The sequence below is a fragment of the Coturnix japonica genome, chromosome 4 (assembly GCF_001577835.2).
Source record: "Coturnix japonica isolate 7356 chromosome 4, Coturnix japonica 2.1, whole genome shotgun sequence".
Classification (NCBI taxonomy): Eukaryota; Metazoa; Chordata; class Aves; order Galliformes; family Phasianidae; genus Coturnix; species Coturnix japonica.
Window position 1 is genome coordinate 31766991 of NC_029519.1, and position 26551 is coordinate 31793541.

The window sequence follows — 26551 nt, forward strand, 5'->3', positions numbered from 1 at the left end:
TTCCTCATTTCTTGTTTTTCTGGGAGCAAGCTCAGTTTGGTCAACAGCTTGGTACTCTATTGTGACTTAAGCAATACTGTTGTTTTGTCTTTGTTTATATCCTTCTGTCATCTTTCAATGTTCTTTCATTTTATATAAAATATTTTTACACACTTGTGATCAGCTCATGCCTGTTATTTTCTTTTTATAGCACCCCTCAGTAGCTTACTGCAAATATAATAATAGAAAAAGTATGTTAGCACGTGCTTGTAAGAGTGTGATTTTTGTGATGAATGTTGCTGGCAGTGTTGCTGTGATTTGCTATGTGACTTCAGGAGTGCCAACAGCTGTTCTTGCATTGGTTTGTTGGTTTTTGATTTGTTGTGTTTTTGTTTGTTTGTTCTTTACTAATTGGGATTAACTTAGTGAATAAGAATTTTTTTTCTGCTGTTAGTTCTGTCAGCATATAAGTGTATTCTTAAAGCTATTTATTTTAATAAGAAAGAATAACAATGCATAGGAAGGTGGGAAAAAAAAAGTTAATGCTATATTTGAAAAACTCACTTAGAAGTAGTTTGCTTGATCTAAAAGAATATAAAAAATGGTTTGATCCCTTCTTAGTCTTTAGACATTTTCCTTTCACTGGAACATTACAAATCGCAGGGGGCTACAGCATATGACATTAGAGAGTCAAAAGGATATGTTTTGTTTCAGAGAAGGATAGGAAGGGATTTATCTATCTTCAGCCCTCCTCTACCTGAAGTCATGTAGAGAACGTGGCTATATATTTTTCTGGATACATGCAATGGAAGGACAGAAAGCTACTTAATGTTATGCGGTATTATGAAATACCACATAAGAAAAATGGAGACATGAAGGAGGTATCTTATACTTTGCTTTGGCTTCCTCAGAATGACTACCTCTCAACACAGCCCTGTAGAGCAACTTTTGAAAAGCTTTTTGATAACTGGAAAAATGTTATAGGGTGCAGCATAAGTAGTTAGTGGTATGAGCACTAAGTCAGTTATGGAAAAAGTCACTGATGATTCAGCTTCACTTGAAAGCTCCTGAAAGAGGATAACATTTCAAAATAGTTGGAAGTTCTCAGGAAAGCTTCAGAATATGAAAAATGTTTAAAAGTTAAACATCTCTACCAATAATGATGGAAGTTTAAGACCACTATACAGAAATATTTCTAGACAACTTATTTCTTTGTTATGAGTTAAAGTTAAAGCATGCTATCTGGCTTTTGAAGGTAATCTTTTATTTGGCTGAATTTGTTGTAGTTCCGAAAAAAGATGGTTTTTCAGTTCCAAATGCACTTTTCTGGCACCAGATGTCTGTATTTCCCATTTGTATTGGTTGCTTTAACAAAAAGTACTGTCTTCCGTTTCAGACTTCCTTTCAGGTAGTACCATAGGCTATGGCAATGCTTTTAGGATTTTTGTCCATTCAAATAGTAAAGACTAAAGTAACTGTAGGGAGTTGGACTTGCCGTGTTATACATATTGCTAGAAAGCACATTTACAGTTTGCTAAAGTAAAATGAATTCGTGGCTGAATGTCACATTAGTGACACTGGAAAGTATTTGGGCAAAGATAAAAATTCTCTCCTACAAGGATTTTTTGTTCTTTATAGAGTATTACCTCTCTACAGACTGAAATATTGTGCCATGCCTAGATATGAACAGTAAATCTATGGTCAAAAGAAGCCAGTGCTGTATATATCCAGCAAATATCGCAAAAATACTTACAACTGTTTATTATATAGCAAAATTAAGTGTCCCTAAATATTTTGCAGAGGCAGAGTAGGATTACTGTATATTTGCGGTATGAAGATCTGCCATGCTTCTATAGTTACATGGAAGTTTTGTGTTTTACTTTTTTATCTTTTTAGGCTATATTCTGTAGTTTCATACTGCAGGGTAGCAATGTTTTGTTCCGACATTTAATCAAATAGGCTCATTATCAAGTCTGTTTATTGATATAGTCAATATAGCATGAAATTATATTTAAATTACCGACTCATCATTTTAAGAAGCATTTTTATATTGCAAGTAACATTTTGCAGTATATTTATATGTCTAATACCTTCGGTAGTACTCCTCAATTATTTCATAAACTGAGACGTGCTTACTAGAGCAGCTATTTTACACTGGCAAGAAGAATTCTAGGAATGTAGTGTAAGTTAGTGAAACAACTAAGATGAAGTTGAATGGCTATTAAATATACATAGTCTCTTCCAGTAGGATTCCGTTTTGTTGCAGACTAGAGGTTTTCTCCATTGTAACATGGAAATATGATTTTAAACTATTTGTAAGTGTTTGCCACATCGCTGGAAATAAATGACATGCACTATATTTTTAGCTTTAATAGTTTTAAAAATAATTCACATCAACACAATTGTAAGTATATCTTTTTGCAGAATAAAGAGAGGATATTGCTTATTGTCGGTGCTCGTCTTTAACTTCTGGTAAAGAAGAAAATGTGGCAAATTTGGATTACTATGTTGAAAATTGATCTTAGTATATGTACAGTGAAATGAGCAGCTTGCAGAAGAAATGAATTTGATTATTCCAACTGCCCTAGCTTTCCCAATTAATGGTTTACCTTAATGAAAGTTTTCTTCATGTGTATGTTCTCCTAGTTCTTTAAAATGGATATCTGTGGCTCCACTCAGAAAGAATGCAAATGTTCAATTTAGTCATGTTCTGGATTTGATCTGATCATGTTACTTGAATATTCCATCTCTGTCAGTGTCTGGGTTGGTAACTGAAATTCAGAACTTTTTAGCAGTAAAGCTTGCTTTTCTAAATGAGAAAGTATGTATCTAACAGTGTTAGTTTTCTAAAAATTCTGCTGGTGATGGACTAGTAAATTCAAACCTGAAAAAGATGGACCTTTTCTGTTGGTAATGAGGAAATTACCTTGCATCAGGAAATTTGGGGGCAGTGAATTGCTAATTTGCTTGCTTTTTCTTTCCTTGTTTGAAAAGCTGAATCACCAGAGACAGGGCCATTTTGGTGTCAGTGTCCTGCTATTTAAAAGTTTTTGGTGAAAATTCATTCAATCTAGTGGTGTTCATCTTTCCTTGAAATTAGTAACATTTAATTTTTACAATATGCAGGATAGATTCTAATGAAAAGAAACGCAACCCAGATAACAGCTGAAATTTCTAAAGGTTTAAGACATTTATTGCAGTAAAACCAGAGTTTCATTCAGCTTGAGATTTCATTACCCAAAAATTTCAGTTTATGTAAATTTTGTTTTGCTGTAATAAATACTTGCCAGCAATATGAAAACACATTCTTGTTTTATTTTTTCATGAGGAATTTTTATCTAAGATGAGTTAAGAATTTTATATGTGTATAGCTGAAAAATAAAACTGATTTGGTGAATAAGAAAGCATATTTCAGTGCACCGAATACTCTCTTCATGGAACCTCACCCTCCTGTTTCCCTTTTGTTGCCTTATCCAATGTTTTTACAATTGATCGATCGAAGTACTTTCCAGAAGAAAAAACAAAACAATTTTAATATAGGTAAGGACTTGGTGAGGATCACTTCTAATCAGCAAAGAGTTAGAAAATAAATCTTCAAATGTTTGGGTTTTTTTTTTGTATATTATTACTGTCTCAAAAAGGCCACATCACTTGAGTCAGTCCCAGGGTTTCCACGTGAGACTTCAAAAATAGCTGAAGTAAAGGTGTGAGCAATGTGAAAAGCAGAAATTGGAATCTAGAGCTGTTTAGGCTTTGCTACAGAGCTTGTATTGAGCAAGAGAGATGTTGCACCAATTTTATTTCATGGAGTTTTCATCTTTATACATCAAGGCTTGCATCTGCTGTGGATTAAGTTCTTTCCCATCACTGCAGTGACAATTGTCCTTGTGGTCCCAACTCCCACATGATTGGGCTTTCCTGTCTATTTAAGAGAACATTAATATAAGAAATTAATAGTAAGGAAATAAACCTTTCAGTGAGAATATTGTGATATTGAAAATCATTTCTGAACATCTAGCTGTGCATGAGTTTTGTACTTATTTGGTTGGGGTTTTTTTTTTTTTGTATCTGCAAAGCCCAGTGAGTAAGAAGATGACTCACCCATGCTATTATTTTGTTTTACAGGAAAAGGCTCAGTGTTTGCAGAAGGCTCTTGCTTCCCAGGCAGATAAATCCACACAGACAGAACTTTTTGGCCATGATGTAAGTAGCTGTATTGAACAGTACTTTTTTTTAAATCATCTTTATAGGTGTTCAAAGTTCTATCAGCCTGTTTGCCTCTGCTACTGTTGTGTCTGTGCATTGATTTAATGGAATTTACTAGAACACCATTCGTCCTTTGCTGTTAATTGATTCTCAAATTGCTTCTGCAACATGAGAAAATAATTGCAACTACCTGCTAGCATACCAATAGTCTATTAATTTTATGCTTTGTAAACAGCTCATAATTAGCGTAAGCGAATGTGGAGGGCATGTATTAGTGGATTGTAATTTTCTTCAGTATTGATGGTTATTTACATGTTTATTAACAAATTAATGACATTATTACTTTTATAATCACCATATGCTGTCTGAACAATATTTGCATTTTGGAAGATAATGGAATAAGCGCACTTAAGCCAAATAGTGTTAAAGCTCTTAAGAGCATCAGTAAAAATTTTTCCTAGAAAGTGAATTATTTTGTTTTTGTTGGTTTTTTGTTTGTTTGTTTGTTTCTCTCATGGAGAACATAGTAGAAAACATTTTTTGTCTATTTGTTTTATGTTTCTCTTTTTACTGACATACCAGTTGAACATAAGTAATAGATTTGCTTCCTCATGTGAGCCTTTTAAAATAATCTGTGATTAAGTATGCCACAACATTTAATATGTAGGATGCTTTTCTATTCTATTATCTGGGCTTAGCAAAGACTGTTTTGCAAGCTCAGTCTGAGGTTTTGTGTGCAGTTTCCAATTTATAAAGTATTATTGGAGTATTCAAGTTTTTGTCTTCCAGTATTTCAGATAGTCTTGTATGGAAATATAAATGTCTCACATTTTAATGAAAGAAGTTCTTGAAAGTCAACTACTTTATAAAAAAAGAAATCTTTAAAATAGATTCAAACCAGGGGTATTTTCTTATCTTTAACAAGTTACTTTGGGAAAAAACATATTTTTGTGTATTTTTTTAAATGCAGGCTTTTTGTCTTCCTTTGAGTATTTGTTTTTCTATGTAGGTCAAATGTGTAAGTATTTTAGTTGACATAGCTGTCTCCATTGAATTCTTGTGCATCTGCTGCAGAATATGAGTCTGTATGCTTTGTAGTTTCTGTGAGACGGTAACAGTGCTTTTGGGCATGTTGAAACTGTAAAGGTGTATTTACTGGTGGTGAAAATCCTCTAACATTCAACAATCTTAGACTTTTGTATTTAATTGTGCAATGCTATTTTCCTTTCTGATGGAACTAATTATCCTTGATATGTACATGATTACCTGGAGCTTAGGTGTTAAGCTTTCCATGAAAAATGAGAATAAACTATTTGTAGGGTACCTTTTAAACAGCTGTGTTTTATACATTTGGTTGTGCTTCCTGACCCAAACCAAGTATGTGGTGCTTTTGCTGCTGTTGTCCATGCTTTTAACTGCATTTTTCAAACTTCTTGATAAAATGCCTTTACTATATTATGATTGAGATCATGTGTTTACTACATAGGGTACTATAATGCAAGAACAAAAGGGTATTTGAAATAGTTCTGTATGGAAACAGAACATCCACCTGTGTTTTTACTTGAAAAAATTGAGTTACAAGGAATAGATAACAGAGAACGTTGAACCAATCTGGAGGAATAAAATGTTGTTAATATGATAATCATGAAGGGAATTCAAGCCATGAAAGAATGAAGAAGAATGTGCTAATAAATGGTGTTAACATTTTTCTTAGTGTTAAAAAGTTTTCTTCATTCATTCATTAGCTCATGTAGCTTGTGTTCAAAGAATGGCTAAAATAGGTAACAACAAGTTCAGCTGTGTTCCCATTTTAGCCCTTCGGCAATTAAATTGATAATCTTTACCTGTATATGTATCAAGAGCAAAGCGTATCCCTGGCAAATGGTATCAGTACATCATTTTATCCAGGATTTGTGTAAGTACATGTAACTGCAAACATGTGTATGCTGTTATGTGAAATTAGATTAAGTAGTCCATCACAAAGCAAAAAAGAGAAAATGCAAGGTGCAACATTCGCCCCATTGATCACATTCTGAGAATGATACGTGTTGAATATATAAGGCGAATGTTTAAACTCGCTGAAAAGCAAAAAAAAAAAAAAAAGAAAGAAAAAAGAAAATAACAACAAAACATGGAAAACATCTCCTATTTTAATGCTTCAAATATCTTTGAGTTATCAGTAACTTCCTTAGAATTATTTCTTTTCTTTTTTTTTCTTTTCTTTTTTTTTTTACTTCAGACTGTAGGTTTTCTGCAGTCCCTGAGTTAGTATTTCTGAGAAGTGTTTGTTTTCTTTCTTTTCATATTAGTTTGTTTCCCCGTATAAACTTAATTTTTGTCTTTTTTTATTTTTTTCTTGTGATCTCTGATTCTGAGAGTAGTTTTATGTTTCAACAAAAGAATTTTGCTTATTACCTTTCCTTCTAGTGTTTTATGTTGCCTGATAAATTATTTCATTTTACTCTTCTTGCTTAATGTGCAACATTTATAATTGTTTGACCCTTCCATCTGATGCAGTTATGTTAAATTAATATCAATAATATACATAGCTGCCAAATATTTTGAAGAGGAAAAAAAATGTGTATACTTAAACAACAAGAAAATAGAAGATCTCTTGTTGTCTGTGTCTGTTGTTTGTAGTATTTGTAGTGCCATTTTTTGTGGGTTGTTTTGTGTTTTTTGTACAAAGATGTTCTGATGTGTGAAGACAGGGTGGCAGAAATGAAAACTGTTAAGCTACAAAAGAAACAGTGCGTTATTTTGCTTGACTATTAGGTATTGTATTTTGTAGTTAAGAGAGATGAGTCTGTAACCTTGGAATTTCTGTATCTTTGTCCTTAAAAGTGAAAGTTCTTTCTTTGAATTAAATAAAGAGTGAATCCTTGGGGTGTACAGTAGCCAACTTAGAGAAAGAGGAGATAGTAAATCTCTTGGAAGGGAAGGACGCAGGGTAAAGAACTGCACTGTTTAAAGGGAAGTAGTGTTCTTCTGTCTGTAAAACTACTCTGAAAAAGTCAAGAGAGTTTTCCCTTTGAATGTTTTTGCTAAATATCTGAGAGGTTACCTGACTAGAAATTAATAGACTGAATGTTAGTTTGGTGAATATATAGCATAATTAGAGTCAAATCGTTTCATTCAAGGTGATCAGCAAAGTTTGAGTTCATGTAATCTTCTGCCATACCTGTACTTTTTTTTTAATAATACTTCTGATACATTTCTGTTTTCTCAAAAGCACTATGCTGAGATTTTATCTTTGAGACTGAGTGCTGTATTAGCAGGCATGTAGAAGTCAAAGTTGGTAGCAATGAAGATAATGTTATTCATAAAGATTGGTTTGAACAAGAAACCTTAATGTGTAATCTGTTTTCTATAGAAGAACAATCTAATACAGTCTATAACTTAATAATGGAGTTAAAATAATGTTTAAAGTTTTGATTAAGGAGTCAAAAGCCTTTAAAGATGAGAAATGCCAGATTCATGAAGTGATTAACGTTACTGCTTGTCTATTGACTTGCTAATTGACTACTCCAAAAGTTAAATATGAGGCCAACTGTAGTGTGCCCAGAGAAGATGTTAGAAAACAATCCAGGATTCTTACACAGTTATTTGTCTTCTACTGCAGAAAGTCAAGGAATCTCCTCCTAAAATTATTGTCTTCAAATATATGTACTAAGAATCATGAGATTAAAAAGTAATCTGGGTTCTGGGACTGAAACTGGGAGTTGCAGTGTGGAAATGACAGGCTTTCATAAACTAGTTTATTTCATATTCTGTAGTTGTGCTCAATTAGTATGAATAGTCTTCAGTACTGATTTGTAGAGTGCAACTTGGCTACTAGCTGCCAGTATTATCAAAGTTCGGTTTAAATAATTACAGTAAAATGTGGCTTTTATACAACAGCAGAGTTTCCTTGTAGACCAAAATCAGTCTAATACTATAGTGTCCGTATCTTTTAAAAAGCATAATCTTTCTATAAGACATCTCTAATAATTGGAGTACTTTACCTTTTTGCTTTTCCATCTAACTACTTAATCTGTGTTTCTCTTTCACGTCATAAGCTTATTCTGTCTTCATATTTGTAGTTACACTGTAATCTTTTGAAATACAGGAAAATATAAGGTACTAGTGGCAGCAAGTCTGGTCAGTACTCATTTTTTTTCAGATTTTGTATATATAAGAGTAGGGAAAAAAGGGAAATGCTTATACAGCTTTATCTGCTTTAGTACCATCACTGCCAAGTCATTCGAGCGCACCATGAGTTTACTTTTTCACTTAAGTGTATGATTCTCTTCTAGGACACTTTGTCTTTTTTTTTTTTTTTTTTTTTTTTCTTTCTTGTTTCCTTTGATTTCTGTGTAATGCTTGTTAGAGAGCATAACTTAACAGAATTGTTTTCTAATAGTATATTTTAACCACACCACAGTTGCATTGTGTCTTCTGCAAAGGTGCCATCAGGCAGTATATCACACCTATAAATAAGTAAGCATTTGTCCCCACAATTAACAGCAGATTTTTAGCATACATCCCCTTTTAAATGTAGCACTAACAGATTATACTTTTATTTTATTACTTGTTTGAAATTTAAGATGACATATTTGTCTCATTGAGTTATACTTCACTGATTCTGTTAATGCAAGCCACTGAATACCTGTAGTATCTTGTCTGTAAGGCAAGAAATGGATTTGGGAACATCTTACCAGCACTGAAACATTTTCAATTTGGTTCCTTTATGAATAAGGAGTAGTCAGAATGAAAAGTAAAATCACCAAAGAAAAGTTTACTTTAAAATTCACAACATTATCAAATGTAAATGAATGGAGTATTTAGTAAATTGGATTCAACTTAATAGAAATTCTCCATCATAGATTTTGTAATAGATTTTGAGCATGTTTTGATAACCTATGCACACATATATGCAATCTCATACACATGTAAGTAACATACAGATAGGTAGAATGAATATAGACTCAGCTTGAAGAAAAGACCAGTAAGCAAACTTCAAAAATTAGCTGAGGATAACAACTGTATTATAAAGCAGTATAATTTCAATGTGCATTTTTTTCATGTTCTGGATCTGTTTTATATGAGTGCTTTTTAACACAACTTGACCTTCTTGGTTTTATCATAATGTGGAAATATTTTCAAGTTATGTGCATTCTGCATGTAGATTCCCTCTATTAGCATGACCTTTCTCAATCTGGTGACTTTTTTCTTGTACAAAGATGGCATCTGTAATAAATTACTGTTTTCTAACTGGAACTGTCATGCTCAAGCTGAAGTCATATTTCCATTTTTGTATGTACTCACTTAATTCCACGTCATGTTGGTGATTAGTGTGAAAGAAGCTTTATTATTACATGCTCCCTGCTTATCTGCATAAATGAACATTTTTCACTGAGTCTGTGTTACCATCAAACCATGTATATTTATGATTTTATTCCTTTTTTTTTGTTTTGTTTTGTTTCTTTTAAAGGCCATGTGGAATTCTCCATGTTCTGAAGGCTTAGTTTACAAACCTATCAGCCTCTCATTGGTTCCATCATTATTAAATTAAAAAACAACATCTGGACACTCTGCACTTACGGATTTAATTGAATAATGGTGTCTACTAAATGAGCTACAAGTTACTGTTATTAGCAAAATCTACTGCTTTGTATTTGCTTTATCAGTAGTTAATTATTAACATATATAAGTACATGATTAGCTATCATGCAGTTATTATCTGAAATTAAATTATTCATATTGCATGCACTTTCAGTCATCTATTGGTGGTTCACAATAAGTAAGAAACTTCAGTGGTGATTGTCTCTGAGACTGGAAGATACATCTTCAAGCTCTGGAAACCTGAAGAAACTATTAGTTTTGAAGCCTTTTCTGTCTTTAAGCAGTAATAAGTTTACACCATTTATGAATACAGTATCAGTGCCTTTTGGCATGTGCTCTGTTTGATGAATATTCATTTTTTGTAATTTTTATGTGAGATCCAAGAGACATTTCTGCAGGGAATTTCACAATCTTTTTCATTGCCAGAATTTTCCCAGATTTATCCTAAGAAAGGGCATAGCTGATCCTAAAAATGCGCACTATAATTTTTGAATGCATTAGAATAATATCTTTACTTTTTATGTACTTTGGGTGTTTCTAAGACTACTGATGCTTGTGAACAAAGTAAATATTGTTTGATGAATGTGACTGTGCTGCGTTAAGCTGTCAAAAAAAAACAAAAACAACCTAATAAAAATAAATCAATGGATCATGTTTTGATTTATCTAGGAATTAGCAGATCATAGGCTTCCCCACAAACCCTGCCACCATTTGTGTTGCTTCAGTGTTCCTTTTCTTCTGGTTGATTTAATTCATTTGGGGGTATACTCTACACTCATCTTTATCAGGTAAGATGAGAAAGCGATTGTGACAGCAGCATGCTTACAAGTTTCCTAATCAGACCATCTTCTGCAAACGTGGAATGATACTTGGAATCTTGCTACTGTGCCATTTTGATTAAGCCACATAGCATATAGTAGGAACACTTAATTCAACCTGAGCAACTGTTTGGAATCTGTGGCTTTAATATCAAGCAGAGACCATATTACTCTAATTTACAGGGCATTCTGAGATGGATCCAAACTGAGAATAAAAGCAATCAATTAAAATTTCTTGTGACAGTTGATAGTGAATGGATTTTCTTCACGGGTGATCTTACACTGTTGTGGCTGATTATGGTACCACTTAACATGGTGCTACTATTTACCAGTCTTATGTCATTTTTCTTATGTTTATAACAATCATCTTCAGCATTCCCTTTCATTCTTTCAATTAAGCTTCCAGAAACTTCTTTATATATAAAATTGTATAGTTCTCTTTGTATTTGTCAAAGGTATATTGAAAATACAGTGAAGTAGAAAATAAATCAATGTAAAAAAAAAAAAAAAATAGATCTAAATGAGTATGTGCATTTTATCCTTTTTGAACTTGACATTTGTTACCGAACTTCATCTGCTGCCATTCTTTTTTCTCTTCCTGCGTACTTAAGAATCCTTTTTAAAGCCTTTCAGCATAGAATTGCCTAGCTTATGCTGGTGTGCTTTTTTTTTTTTCATTAACATTTTTATTATGCTAATATTTTCAGTCTGTGTAGGATAATGTTATTTGGAAGAGGATAGGGAGAGCATTTTTCATTGTGATGCGTTGGCACAGAGATCTAGATGCCGCTTAAATAAATAGATTTTGAGAATGAAGAGTGCTATGGAAAAAAAAAAAAAAATCTTACTGCAAAAGTCAGGCAAAGAGGAAGAGTTGAAGAAAAATAAGACAATTTATGAGTTCAGATGAGAAGAAAAACTAGTTTCACTTCCTGAACAATTGGTTTACCTGTTCTACTCAAACATCTAGCGTATTTCTAAAACTACCATGCTGCTGAAGTGTTGCTACAGCTGTTGCTTCAGTGAGAAACTGAAAACAGTCATATGACTTTAGGATTTATAAGCATGGGTTTGGATTTTAACTTTAATTACTCGTTATTTCCAATATGTGTCTCTTTGTTTTTTTCCTTGTCTTGACAATATGAACCAATAAAAATTTACTCTGCATTGTTTTGGTTTTTTTGCTTATAAAGGATTCCAATAGTCTGGAAGAAAATCATGAATGGTAAGTGATATTTAGACTTCAGGGAGACACAATCAGCGTATTTACTGAAGTTCCTAAGTACATGGGTTACTTGATCTGTGAATTATTTTGAATGGAGAACTCTTTAGAACATCTCTTACTCTGCTGTCAAGTGGATTTTTCTCTTTATGCTTACATGAGAGTAGTTGTCATATAGAAGTAGCATTCAGTTTTGCTACTTATTATGAGGACCAAAAAATTGTTGACAAAACATTTACTTTAGTATGAAGACATAAACCAATGTAGAAGGTTTTAATTACAACAGAAATTTGTTCTGCTGAATATGCAATTGTAAGGTAAATAATTATTTTAGAAAACAGCTGTAGGAAGACTGGAGAAAAAGCATATTCTCTTACCTGAAGCCTGTCCTGTTACAAGTAACCGATAGTTTGTATAAATACTTTATGCTCATTCTGAGTATTGACATTTAACAAGTGCCAGAGTTTCTTATTTTACCTAGGATGTGTTATTTTTCCAATTGACGCTTTAGTAAAGATATCGTATAAGCTGAATTTGGTTTCTACACCTTTCTCCGGAGGTATCCAAATGACTGAATGTAGTGCTGCTCGGTTTAGTATAAGAGGGCTAAAAGTCAAATTACTAGATGTAACATGAATAGTAATAATAATAAAAATATTCTGGAATAAAAGTGAGACACCATTGGGAAATGTTCTATGGCAGATGTAAAGAGATTGAGAAGGAAGAAGTAATTTTAAGAGTTTTAAACATATAAGGAGCGAGCTAAGTCTCCGAATATGCGGAGCAGGATAAATGCAGAAATTTTCTATCCTTCTTATAGCAAAGGGATATATTTTCATTTGTCACTGTGTGGCGGTTTTGGTTGGTTTTGTTTTGTTGTTGTTGGTTGGTGGTTGTTGTTTTTTTGTTGTTTTTTTTTTGTTTTGTTTTGGTTTGGTTTTTTTTTGTTTTTTTTTTTTGTTTTTTTTGAGTGATTTGTTTCTTAAATGAAGCTGTGTTTTTTTTTCTGAAGCAATTTCAGTATGGAAATGTGAAGAACAATGTAAATGCTGGCATAAAGTTATTCTACTGTACCTTGATGAACATGTAGGTCAATAAAAATGTAAACAGGTCTCCTGAGAAACACAGTCATTGAGACTGATGCTGTTTCTTGATGTAGATACAGTATGCATAGTGATACGGTTGGATAGTCTGTTTTCTTAAGTAGGGCCTCTGTGAGTCAATTCCGGAGTTAAATGGTATCCTTTGAGGGATGTGTGTGTGTATATATATGATTTGGTCATATAAAGTACAGTTTGTATTTGTCAGTATGCTTTACCTTTAAAATTGAAGGAGTTCAGAAGGATAAAGTTAGCATACTTAAGTAATACCAATAATGGAAGTAAAAAATGCTATTTCTGTAACTGAATTATTATTTGTGCTTTTTCAATAGAAATATGGTGAGAACTGCACCTGGACCGTATACTATTGCCTTAATTTCAATGCATTGGTTTTCTAGTGTGTCTCATTCATTTATTAATTTTTTTTTAGTAATGGAAGTTCTTAAGTATCAACAGAACATTAACATTAATGATAAAACAGCAAGAAGGAATGTGAAGGGAAAGGATTATAAATAAGATTTGGAGAACAGTATGGCATTTCATTTGTAATGCTCAAAAAAGCAAAATATGGAAAACAAAGTATGGATGCTAGCAATGAAAGAAAAGAAAAATTCTCTTTGGTTACCAGTAAGTGCACTGTATTTAAAAAAAAAAAAAAAAAAAAAAAAAAAGCAAAAATTAATTTTGCATATGCATACGAATAATGCTGATGATGCTATGCAGCAGTTGTATGTTACAACCTTACCTTTAGTACCAGGTTCATTACTTCCAGAGAGGTTTTTATTCATGTAGAAACACTCAGTAGAAATCTGGTTTTGCTGCTGATGTTAACCATCATTATAAAATTAAATGATTGCTTTGTGTCGGATAATTAAATGAAAGGATTAGATCTATTTGCATGTGATGCATGCGTACTAATATTTGGAGATAAATACCAACATCTTCACTAACAAAATATTGTGGTTCTAAGTGAAGAGCAAACCATGCTTGCCTAAGTGGAATGATGATCAGACAGTGGCAGTACTATCTTCATACCTAAAATATGTAAAACAATTACAAATTTTCACATTAAAAACATGAGCTTTCAGTGTACATTAAAAGTGTGCATTTAATGTGTGTGTGCATCTAAGTACATCTGTATTTGTTCTTCCAGTCTATTAAATGTTTGAGGAGAAATGGTTACTGCAAGGCTAAATTGAAAAATAAAATGAAGAAAAACAAGTTTCCCTGTTTAGAGTGCAGGTTTGAAGAAAGACCATTTCAGTGTGAAAGTAGAGCTTCTATTACTTTAGTGGAGTCAACTTTTAATACTTTGAATACTTCAAAAGCACCGAAAAGCCCTGGAAAAAACCCCCATAGTAGTTCCAGAAAATGAACAGAAATGCTGAGAGTTGCAATGAACGTTTGACAATTCAGAATTTGTCTGGTATTTGTTAATATTCCTGTTGTCACAACATTTTTTGGAGGCCTTTAATTCTATCCCCAGAATCCAGAAGGCTTTTACTAGAGAAACAGAAGCTAAACAAAGCGTCTACTGAATACTGTTTCATGCATAATTACATTGTCTTGCTATAGGAATATATAAGTAATATAAATATATATTTATTTATTTATAAATATAATATATATAAATAAATTTTGGAAATTTGTAATAACTGGGGGGAAAAATGTATGTGGTCTCTAGGCAGAAATCTCTCTGAATTGAAAAACTATATATAAAATGAGCTGAAAGCACGGGTATTATTGTTAACTGGGCTCTGCACCTACTTAGGGTGCTACATGAGCTATGCAGTCAGACATTTGAGCTTTCCTGTTCTTTAGTTAAGATCTGCAAACTGCTAGGAGGCAGTTATCCCATGCATAGGCTGTCTGGATCAGCTCCTGAAGAACCAACCACAATAAAGCATTCAATATTCTGAAAAATCTGTTCTGTAAAAGCTTTGGCCATGTGGTGTGCCATATATATGTATATATATGTATGTGTGTGTTTTTCATGTAAGAATAATTCATTGCATTCTCAGTTAAATCTGTGTAATGCTAAAGAATGTGTAAGCTTGACATTAACCAAATAGAAGCTGAACAGCAGGTAGAGTTTAGTTTCCAATCTGGGGCCACAAATTCTGTGGTAGCTATTACATAAGCATCTGTTGAACCTTAGCAATTTAATCCTTGAGGAATTACTACTTTGCAAAATAATAGTAATAATGTTTCACAGAAAACTGAATGAAAAATGTATAGTTCAGTATTGTTTTTACTGATAATGAAATATATTTTCAACTTAGTTGCTTTTTGGATCAGTACTGCAATTTCCTGATTACATGTGAAGGAATCACTAATTTGAGTAGCAAAATCTTTAAGAATTTCTTCATTGTTGGACTCTGAGATATGATTTGACTTAACTGGCTGATGAAATATTATGGACAAGCATAGTGAAATACAAAATGAGAACAAAGCTGATGAGAATGAGGAGAAAAGCAAAACCTCTATAAAGCAAGCAGAATATATCCATTGTATTTTCAGGTTGTTTTTGGTTTGTTTGTGTGTGTGTGTGTGTTTGTTTTAATATTTTGCAATAAATATCAATGGGGGACCGATAGAGCTAGCTTCTGAATGCCTTTATTTCTCAATGCTCTTTTCAAATACTGACCACTTGTATGGAAAATGTAAAACTTAACTGATTTTAGGGTGATATTACTGGTAAGCTATCCATTTACTTGATGCTTTTTGCAACCTAATGACTGATCGTTGCCACACTGTTTTTTGTTTGTTTTTTTAGTTTATTCCCTTTGAGATTCTATGTCTATGTTTTGTCACTTAAACATCTTATACAAATACTTTTTGCCATGTTTTTAGCTAGATTATTCTTTGTTATTGGTAGAAGATTAGTTAATGATGTTCACATTATCTGTAATGATAAAATCATTATCCGGTGTTCAGGAGTTTTTACAGGGCCTTTGTCAGTAGTTCACTATCATTATAGTTGTCTTTGTTGAGCTTGGTTATGGAGGTAAGCAGGTTAAGTAAGGAGAAAAGGAACGAATTGGCTGACTCCACTCCTTAAACTCAGCTCTTTCTGTATTTCTCAAGTTTCTTGTTGCCATGTGTGCAGTTTCTATTGCTGTTGAGAATTCTTGCAAATTCTGTTAGTGGTGAGATTTTTGTTCTGGCTCATTATTTTCCCCTGCTGTTCCTTTGCTCATTTTCTTTTATCCTACTGTATTGCTTTTATTCTCTTTCTTCATTATGGTCCCATTTGGCTCCTACTTTTTTTCAATAAAACATCATTTTTATCACCTTTAAAGCATGCTTCTAAAACTTCAACAGTAACACAAACCAGAATGTAGCACTTCTACCTTGGTTTTATTAGTCTTTTTTTGTTTGTTTTTAGGTGGAAGGGAAGAGGGAAAAGACATTAAATGCAAACTTCCCAGAGTGCTGTAATACATAGAGAGAGGAAAGTGATGATTTTCCTTTTCCAATAGTTAATATTGTGAGCTGTTGTGATCAAGTCTTGTAAAATGAAAATAAGTCTATTTTTAATTCTGTGGATGGTGAGGTCAGTTTGGTAGCTTTTTAAATGTTTAGATAGTATTGTTTTGTTCTGTATCAAGTAATAAGTTCTCTATCTTTCTTAAATCATTTATTGTAGTTTTTAGTCAGCAAGTATCAAATGATGTTTACAGTATGCTGTCAACGTAGGTCTTGGACTGACTATGGAACAACTGTTTTCAGTTTACCATGCACATGTACAATTTAATTAAAAACCCTAAAAAATTTTCTGGGCGTCTACAGAAAGCTCTTTACCACTTGGCTTACCTTTAAAATATGTTTTGCATTACCTTGTATTTCGTAATTTAATTAATATTTGGTAGTTCTTGCCTCTGATCTAACTAAACAGAATGTTTTTTATGTTTTTCACAACATATTGGTGGAAGATCTTAGGGCGGTAAATAAGACTGTACTGAGAAGTCACTGATGTAATGTATTTCTCTTTTGTAATGCTGTTTATATGCTTCAACATGGATCTCACAATCCTTATCGTACACAAACATTCATACAGTTTTTAAAATTGACTCTTAACTCTAGAGGAGCTAATGTTAGAAGAAAGATTTAATATTTTCAAAATATTGGGCAGCTTTTCTTCTGCTAAAGACACTAATTTCAGCTTTGTTTCTCTTCTGTATTGAAAGCAGCAATTGCTGCTTTCCTCTTATTCTTTGCTTGTAACTAATTTAGTGTTCTGCTTTAGTCTGGATAAATTTAGTTAATCTGTTAGTACCAGTATTTCTGCATGAATATTTAAAAAGTTCAGAAAATTTAGGCCTGGTGCTTGTAAAATGCACGGCTTATTCTTTGATTATTTTGAGTACATTATTGAAAGACAAAATGAAAATGTTATTGAGTAAACCTGGAAAAACATATACACTGAGGATTTTTTCGTGGCTTTCATGGTTTCACAGAAGTCTTTTTTTTTCTTTTTTTTTTTTTTTAAAGGTCAGTATGGTAAGGTGCAGCTACTCTGTTGTTTAGGGAATTCATGCCCAGGGGAGACGTGAAGCCATTTCAGATCTTCTTATCCATCAGACTCAGGGAAAGCTTCTGAAGAAATATTTACAGCATTCTGTTCAGTATCTATAGCGAGAGAAAGCTCTGTTTTGATTTTAAAAGAACAAGGGAATGTTTGCACCCTGATTCAGTCACCATGTTCAGGTTGTATTTAGCTGTCCTGAAGGCATTATGATGAGCCATTAGATCACAAAATCTCTCCTTAACATTTTCTTAGTATTTCAGTTCCCTTTTATAAGTAACAAATTGAGTTTTTGTTGTTGTTCTTTTTTTGTTGGATTTATTTTTTTATTTTTTATTTTTTTTTGGTAGAGCATATTGCAAGAGCCTGTTGAATAAAACCAGAACAGAAATGAGAGATGTTATTCTGTAAACCTATACTTGCATAAAAATTTGTTCCATAATCCATGTTAAAGATATGAGGTTTCAAACAACTAGGGGAGAAACATACGACCATTGTTCTCTCTTCTCCCAGAGCAAAAGACTGGGTTGGCTCTTAGAGGTTCACAAATAATTTTTTTAAAAAGTATTGTGCCTACCAGAAACTTTATTTCCTTTTAGGACTGATGGAGAGAAGATGATGGTAGTGGAAAGAGGAGCAGAGCTGATGGCTATAATATGTTTAATGTGTTTTTTTTTCCCCCTTTATTTTATCTTGAAGTACTTTTAGAATGCTTTCACTTGCTATTCTTGTAGACATGCCATGTTTGCCTTATAAAAATTGCTTACAATTCTCTGCTTCTTCTTCCTCTGTTTCTAATATTTCTTTTTAAAGTACTCTTTCCGTTGTCAGTAGATCTGTTTCCATGCTTCTTTTGTTATGGTTTTTGAACAGCTATCCTCCCAGCATGCAGCACCTTCTAGCTGTGCATTTAATCATTCACATAAAAGAAATTTGAGGCTGGGACAGGGAGAGTGTAACAATGTTGGAAGTGCAGAAGCAATTACTTAGAGTATGATTTCATATGGAGGTATTGATGAAGACATGTATGACTTTATAGTTTAGAATACAATTTCCAGTTAGGGGAAAAAAACAAAAAAAAGAAAAAGAAAAAAAAACAAACAACACAAAAAGAACATTGCTGTATGGGAAATTGGTAATCACAGCCTGAACCTCTGATTAATCAGCTGAGGCAAGTGTTGGAGCAGCTGTGGGAGCACAGGTGAGGGTAATTTAGCTGTGCTCCTGGAAGTGGTGGAGCTTGACTCCACCTCCTCTAGACCTCATTTAAGGACTGACCACCACTAAAGCAGCATCTCTTGGAGGTCTCTCCTTGGTGGAGATTACCTCAGCAGTTCCCAGCAGGCTGAAGGCTTCCATATGGGTGAGTTTTTCCTTTAAATAACCTTTTGGATATTTACTACCATCTTTTCATTATTGTCACCGTACAATTGCTAAAATTTTATTAACGTGTTTTATAACCTGACATAGCTTGTTCAGAAATGTAGTTTGTGCTCTGTCCCTGTAAACTTTCAGTGTGAGGCTGGATTTGCACTGGACAACTTGATCTCACTGTACGCGTCCCTGTTTATTGCAGGGGAGCTGGACTAGATAATTTTTAAAGGCCTTTTCCAACTCCAAGGTTTCTATGATATTTGATTTGTATATAAATTATGATAAAATCCTTGTGTTAGGGGAAAAACAAGTTAAATCAACAGTTCATGAATTCTTCAACTACTTAGTCTTTTTTGTCTTGTAAGTGACAAGACTTTTTTGTCTTTCAAAAGTGGTTGATCAAGTGGTATATATATAATTACTAAAAGAAGTACAGAGTTGATGTTGGATATTTGTGCTGATATCTGCTTAATCTCAGAGGAAGCTACATTTCAGATAGGAACTGTCCAGTTACAACTTTGTCTTTTGTGGGTAGAATGATAGCAATGCTCAGAAACTCTTTTTTTTGTTTATGATGCTTCTGGTTAGAAAAAAGAGGGCAAATCCACCTCTTGTTACACTATGATGCTATCTAGGCAAAGGTTATAGTTTCATCACTAGCTGTAAATGGAAACAACTGAAAACTACAGTATGGAACATTTAAGAATCACAAATGCTAATAAAATCCTAATGTAAAGCATCCAAGGTGCTTATTTCCATCTGTTTTAAAAATTCTGTCTTTTCAGAAGGTTTGTTACTTGTTGCAACAAACATTAACTTCAGTAGCTTAATATTTTATGCAGCGCTCTCATTTAGAGACAATTTACTTCCACCAGTCAAGTCAAAGGTTGCACTAACTTGCTTTTTTTTTTTTTTTTTTTTTTTTTTCTCTCTCTTAGTGGTATTTTCATTTAGCATAATGGTCATCTTTGAATGTGAATATTTTGTATGTGAAATATGCTGAAAATGTTTTCTGCTAATTTTTATCTATTGCTGTGTCACTTCATATGAATGTATGAAATTGTTTTTTCCCTATACAATGGAAAGTCCATTGTATTTGGCTGGGAAGGGTTTTCCACATTGCTAGAATAGAAGTCTGCTTTGCCTTTGAAAGGTGCAAATGGGCTGCTCTGATGGGTGTCAGAGTTGGGACCTATCCATTTTTCTCATAATGGGATCTGAAATTGAATTTGTTGTTCATTTGTGTGGTATAAATAGGATAGCATGACATTTTCTTTGTACAGTTTCATATCAACACACACAAATATATATTTTTATATAAAGAGTAGAATAAAAAACGATTTACAAATTTTGCAAGCTAGAAGCACAGGTTAGTTTAACTCTCTAAGTTCAAAAATTACTTGAATTATATCTTGTTAATTTCCATGGACTATTAGGACCACATTTTGTATTGGTCAGAGAATTTAGGATGAAATAGACAGGCATTTTTGTTGTTTATTATACCTTGTACTGTGACAGTAGTGAGCAATAAACTTCTCATTCTAGCTTTAGAATGTGCTTGTGAAACAAAACTGATTTTTCTATCTGCAAAATGCTTGGTGCAATAAAAAAGTGTCCATAGTACAATATGACATCACTTTGTCAGTTTTCTCCCAGTTTAGCTTTTATTACCTTTGTAATATAATTGATTAGATTCTGAACAGTTTGAGCTTTTTATAAAACTGTGCAATATATAAAAAGCCACAGCGTGGGTATTTGAGTATTTACCATTTTTGGGGCAGAGAAAAGTATATTTTCTGTCTTCTTTTCATGTATTATTACTCCGAACTTTGTGATCCTGATTAGTGCAGATCAATAGCACTCCACCAGAGCAGGCAGATCCATCATAAGCCCATGTGCATTGCAGTATCTTTAGCAGAAGCATGATTTGTGCTTTATTTTACTACAGAAGTTTCAACAATTATATTGAATTATATTTTTTTTCTTTTTTTTCACCCCTCCATGCATGAAAGAAGTGATTCTGACTTAATTTTATCTGTTAAATGAACAAGTGTGATTCACAGTTAATCTCCACTTATGTGCTAATTAATCCAATTTGCAGAAACAAAATGTGATTAATGCATATCTTTAAAATGTACACCCAATTACACAGAATATAATCTCTAAATTTATATAAATAGAAGTTATAATTTTAAACATTGTAGATAATGAGCAATTTTCTGAACTTATATTTGCATATACTAATTAAGAACTGCTTCATTGTATTTATGTTTGCAAACAGGTTTTGTGCTCATTACTTAGTGCTCTGTGAACACAGAAATTAACATACCATTTTTGGTACTGATCCAAAACATACATCTTATAATGAATTCTGAATCTAAATTCATCTTTTGACATTTTAAATTAGTTTCGGGGTTTTTAGGTAACATTATATTTTTGCATCTGTGCATATATATTCTTGCCTGCCTGCCTAACATTTTAAATCCTGAATATTCAAAGTTGTACAATAAGGTTACTTAATAAACTGGCTTTTAGAAATAAAGTGACAGTACTAATTTTGTTAACTGTGTTTAAAGTGGCCATTAAAAAAATTTTCATTACCCTATGTGCCATAGTGCCAAAACCCTGAAGCTACTGAAAGGGAAATCTTGAGGTAGTTTAATGTCTGCAAGGAAAACTTAATGTTGTTAGTGTAAGGCTGCCAAGAGATAAATGTATCTACTAATCAATATTTAATTTAGATAAATTTATCTTAATATTTTCAGAAGCACCCATCCTTAACTATATTCCCTAAATACAACTGAAGCATCTTTGAGCTCTGTCCGTAATCTAATATCCCATAAACCCATGAGTATAGGAGTAAGATGTTTATTTAGTACGTTTGCTTCAAATGTTCGTCTCTCTTCTGTTGGTAGCTATTCAGTCAATTGTTACTAGGTCTTAAGGGATGATGGTTTAATAAGTGTTGGAGGAAAGGATTAATTAATGAGTACAACTTACTGTATAGTGATGGTATTTGGTTTTCCGTTTTTGGATGTGGGAATTGGTTAGTTATTCAGATTGTTTTCTGTATTAGTAACATAGAAATCAGAATTGCCCCTGAGTAAAAACAATATCTGAAAGTGCGCTTGAAGTCTTCCATGGGAGTGTATTCAGTCTTCACTTTTGCCATGTCAGTGTAAGGTAAGACGTCCTTGTCATTGTGGTGCAAGAGGAAAGTTGAAAAATATCTGGGAAGCATTACATTTGCAGTGTGAGATTTTATTTATTTATTTATTTATTTTGCTTAACAGTCTTGTGTAGCTGTTAAATTTCATTAGTGCCAGATGCAAAATTTGCTTCCCTTCTTACATGCATGCCTTATTCCTCTAAATTTTTTTCACTGTTCTTAGCAGCGTGCAACTTACGATGATAGCACAGTCTCAGTAAAGAGGTTACTCACTGAGCTGATATGGACTTCTTGATGAAATGTCATGGTGTGTTGATGGTTTCTATTGAAACAGCACATTCAAACTTCTTTTCCTAAATACAGGTAGATGAATAATGAAACCTTCTGCTGTTACCCTCATGTAAACAAAGATAACAGGATATACTTTTTAAGGTGTGCTCAAAGCAAACAAAAAGTACCTTCCTTGTACCATGTTATCTTTATAAATTAGAAGACCTCTGTAGGCTCAAAGGGAAATGTACTTATTTCTGCTTCTGTTATGCTTGGAGAGAACAGGATTTTCATCGTGCTTTCACAGATGACCAGCACAAGGCACATAAATTTATTGTCAGTATCCAATTCAAGTTTAGCTTTGGCTGTATTGACATTGAACATTAAGGAGATGAGGAAGAGGTGAGGAAAAGATAAATGTACAGTGAAGTGTTTGCATCCGAGTTCTGCATTTGTATGACTCGCTTTCAGGTAGAGATGGAACCCAGTGGGTATAAGTAATATGTTCAGTGGTTCACAAGTCCAAATTGCCTCTTGCTAACTCTAATTGTAATAATTGTTACTAATTGTAACAATTTTTTACTGTGAAAATAGCAAGCATTATCTCCAGTGAACAGACTCTTCCATGTACTCACTCTTGAGATTATTCATTTTCAGTCAGGTGAAACAGCATGACCTCAAGACCCCAGAAAGCTGAGAGTAGGCACAGGTTCTACCAGACTAGTTTTAAGTACAAACTACAAATAATAATTTTTAGTTTTTAGAAACATTTAAATTTTTTAATAAAACAGATTTTTAAACAAATATAATTCTCATAACAGTTAAAATGTCTCCTGTGTAGTGGCTTGGTAGAAGACTTTTTTAATATCTGGTCCATTACTATTTGCTTGCCAAATAATCCATGCTGTGGAGTTGCAAAGAATGAAAGTGTGAGTGTGTGTTCTCTGGCATTCAGAACTTGTTATTATTACCTTTATGTCCGTACTTCTTAATGAGACCATCCATTTTGTGGTAGTGGATACTACTTGGTTCTTTGTATCAAATAAGGTCATTAAATACAGATTATTTCTTCCTCTCTGTAGGATTTGTTTGATATTTTAGCAAGTTTATTCATCTCACTAGCCGAGAAGAAACGTATTCATGTTCTTTGTTAGGTCAGATCATGACTTGAAATAGCAAACCTGATCACATGTGAGCACTAATGATTCTGTGAAGGGGTTAGCACCTCCCTCCTTTGTCAACTCAGATTCTCACAGGGGTAAGATTGTTTTCAGGTGACTAATGATAGGCAGAATACTCTCAGGTGAGGCAGATCTTAGAGAAACATGCTAGTATACTCCATGTGCCCTGAAAGTTTTTCTCATGCTACTACAGGCATTCCTTGATAGAGAACGCAGCAAATACAGTTCTACCAATCTGTGTTACAATGTCATGTGATGCTAAGGAACCTATCTCAACCTCACCAAGGAACAATCTAGCAACTGACCAGCCCACCTTCTTGGTGATATAAATAACTTCAGGAAGATTTCCTGTTTTTGGAGACCTCAAGAAGGCTAGTTATAACAGCACGATATTTCTAAGATATACAAACATTAACAGCATTAATGAAGTCTAAAAAACAATCATTACATACCACTGACAAACAAGCAAACGATAAGGTGTTTGCACAGCATGAAGCCAAGAAACTTTTATAGAGCTACTGCGATTGAAGTTCAGTTTTATAAGGAGCATTTCTCTTGAACTCAAAATGATACAGAAGTCTCTATTAGCATATGCAAACAGAAATAGCCCAGGCCTGGTTTGTATGTCCTATTACCAAAACACTGTGCATATGGAAGTTTCATTTTACTGTCTGCACAGAATTACTACCCAGATCAATTTATAGTTTTTGGAAAAGTGCAGAAGTAGTTCTACATATTAATTGGATAGTTGTTGAAGATAAAATGCTGTAATAAACTTTATGACCCTGAAGGGAACAATGATTTGATGATATCTTCAATATTGGTATTTTTGCTTTTTCTGTCATTGCCATCTTGCTCTCTATTTGTAGCTGTAGTGTCACTTAGTGTTTTGAGAGTTATTCTAGCGTTTCTTTCTTGCTTTCTCTGCTTTTTTTTTTTTTTTACCACATTACTTAGCAGTGAAGATTCTGAACTTGTTAGCATAAAAACTGCTTTCTGGCTTTATGCCACCAGTGATGTTCTATGTGACCTCATGTATGTTTTTCCTTTCTGTACCTCAGTTTTATTATTTAAGTGCTTTGAATTATTTTCATGTGAGGACTTATTCTTTAGTAGGAAACAGTACTATGTTTCATTTTTAACACTTGCATCAAATACTTTAAACTTGTGGTGCTGCATTGTTGCTTTGTATGTGTTTAGTAGAAGAAAAAAGTGTGATGAGTTGATGTCAACATTAGATTTTATGTTTGTAACACAAAAATCATGAGCTAATCAGATTGTTAGTAACAGTATAAATAGGTAATTTGAAAACCTACTCCCATCTTAGCTTGAAAAGTGAAACAAAGAGATATTAGTAGATTATAAACTGTCACAGTTTAAATGCCTTTGTTCCTTATTTTATATACTTTTACTATGAAAACATGAGATACATGTATTCGGTGTTAGAAACTGATCTACTTTTTAGTGCATGGTACTTGATTGCTTCTGGTCACTATTTACTATTATCTATGTCTATAGCACATTCACACAGTGAGAAGAGAGAATTACTGAGTTTTATAACGATCACATTGTACAAATGAATTAGTAGCAATATTTCTGTGCTAGCTTCTAGGATCAGATTGAACTGTTTTTAAAACATTAACAATAAAACCTTTCCATTCTGGAAAATATTTTTAGCAATTCAGAACTGAAGGAATCAAGATGATTGTGTGTGTTCCTTTTATTTGAACTCTAACATCTATCAAAATTTCATGGGGTAAACCCAGATAGGTTTTATCTATTATTTTATTCTATGGTGTTACATTATTTTTGAGATATTTGTCTTAGGCAGAGTAGTAAACACAGTATTCTCACCTGAAATACACTTTGTGGTACTGAAAGTAGTTAGTCATCCTTCAGAAAGCATTTGCTTATGCTTATAGAAAGTATGCAAGTAAGTTACTAAAAATAGAACTTGTTCTAGAATTACTACTTGAGTGTTTTTTGGATGCTTATATTCAGAAATGGTCATTGATGGGTAAACTCTTGCATAGTAAAGCAGAACACCATTTATTATTTTTCAGAAGGAGCAGTGCATGTGCAGAAGTAACATGCATTATGTCCTGGAAAGTTGCATAGGATGTTAATATATTGTTTAAAAGAGTATTTTTCTATGTGTTTTGCTAATTTATCCAAGGTGTGTATAAGCCTGATGTGGAACAATAATGCATTTTGTTCTGCTTCACCATGTTGTGATAGGATGGACTTTGACTGTAGTAGATGTTATTTTAATTAATGCACTACAAAATATGGGCCAGCTGTAAAGCAACCTAGTGGATGAGTCTTACTTTTCAAAATTCATCAAACATGATGTGTAATGTGTCATTTTCCCTGCCATAACCTACTATTACATAGCAAAGTTGAGCATTTAAAGCATCGGACTTTAACAAAAAAGTGAAACATAACTGAAAAGGACAGAATTCACTTGTAACCAGGGAATCCTACTGTCCTATGTTATAGATGATCAGTCAATTGATTTGCACTTTTGTATTCTGATCTTCTCTTGAATTTGATTTTAGGGTTTTCTTTCTGTAAAATGTCAGCAAAATAGTAATGCCATTCAAGAAGGCATTACATAGCAATCAATTTAGGGTCTTACTCCAAGGAAAGTGTGGTCTATTATCAGAAAGAAAAATACTTACATGTATTTCAAAAATATTTTTGTTGTAATACATTATGTAAGAGTGCGTATAATTAGAAAGTTAGCTTTTCCTTGGAAGATAATACCAAAGAAAAAGTCATTTTTCTGCAAGAACAGCTAGTAACTCCGAAGCTTACCTCTGCATAATGAAAATGCAGAAAGAACTATAAGGCAACAACCTATCCCTATTTCCTTTTCTTTGTTTCTCTTCACTTTTTTTCTGTTGCCTTTGCAATGACCTCTACTTTTTCAAATTAATTGTGTTCACATTGTGGAGAACATGTACTACACTGTGAAAATGAACCTGCAAGCAAAGCATTTTGCTGAGGTAGAAGGTTGTTAAATTGAGAGATGTGCTAAATGATAGGTAACAGAAATTATCCTAATAAGTATCCCCTATTGACAGTGTAAGAAATCATG

General features: G+C 33.1%; 1 protein-coding gene across 4 annotated transcripts in view; it reads left to right on the plus strand.

Moving 5' to 3' along the window:
- Positions 1-26551, plus strand: part of CCSER1 (coiled-coil serine rich protein 1) — a 581898-nt gene that overhangs the window by 363857 nt on the left and 191490 nt on the right. For 3 of the 4 annotated variants that reach the window (XM_015861337.2, XM_032444181.1, XM_015861338.2), the window contains exon 9: positions 4105-4182. In XM_015861337.2, coding sequence (XP_015716823.2) covers positions 4105-4182 — 78 coding nt within the window. Of the gene's footprint in view, positions 1-4104; positions 4183-9658; positions 11775-26551 lie in introns of those variants that run through there. The other variant, XM_032444182.1, reaches the window with a different exon arrangement.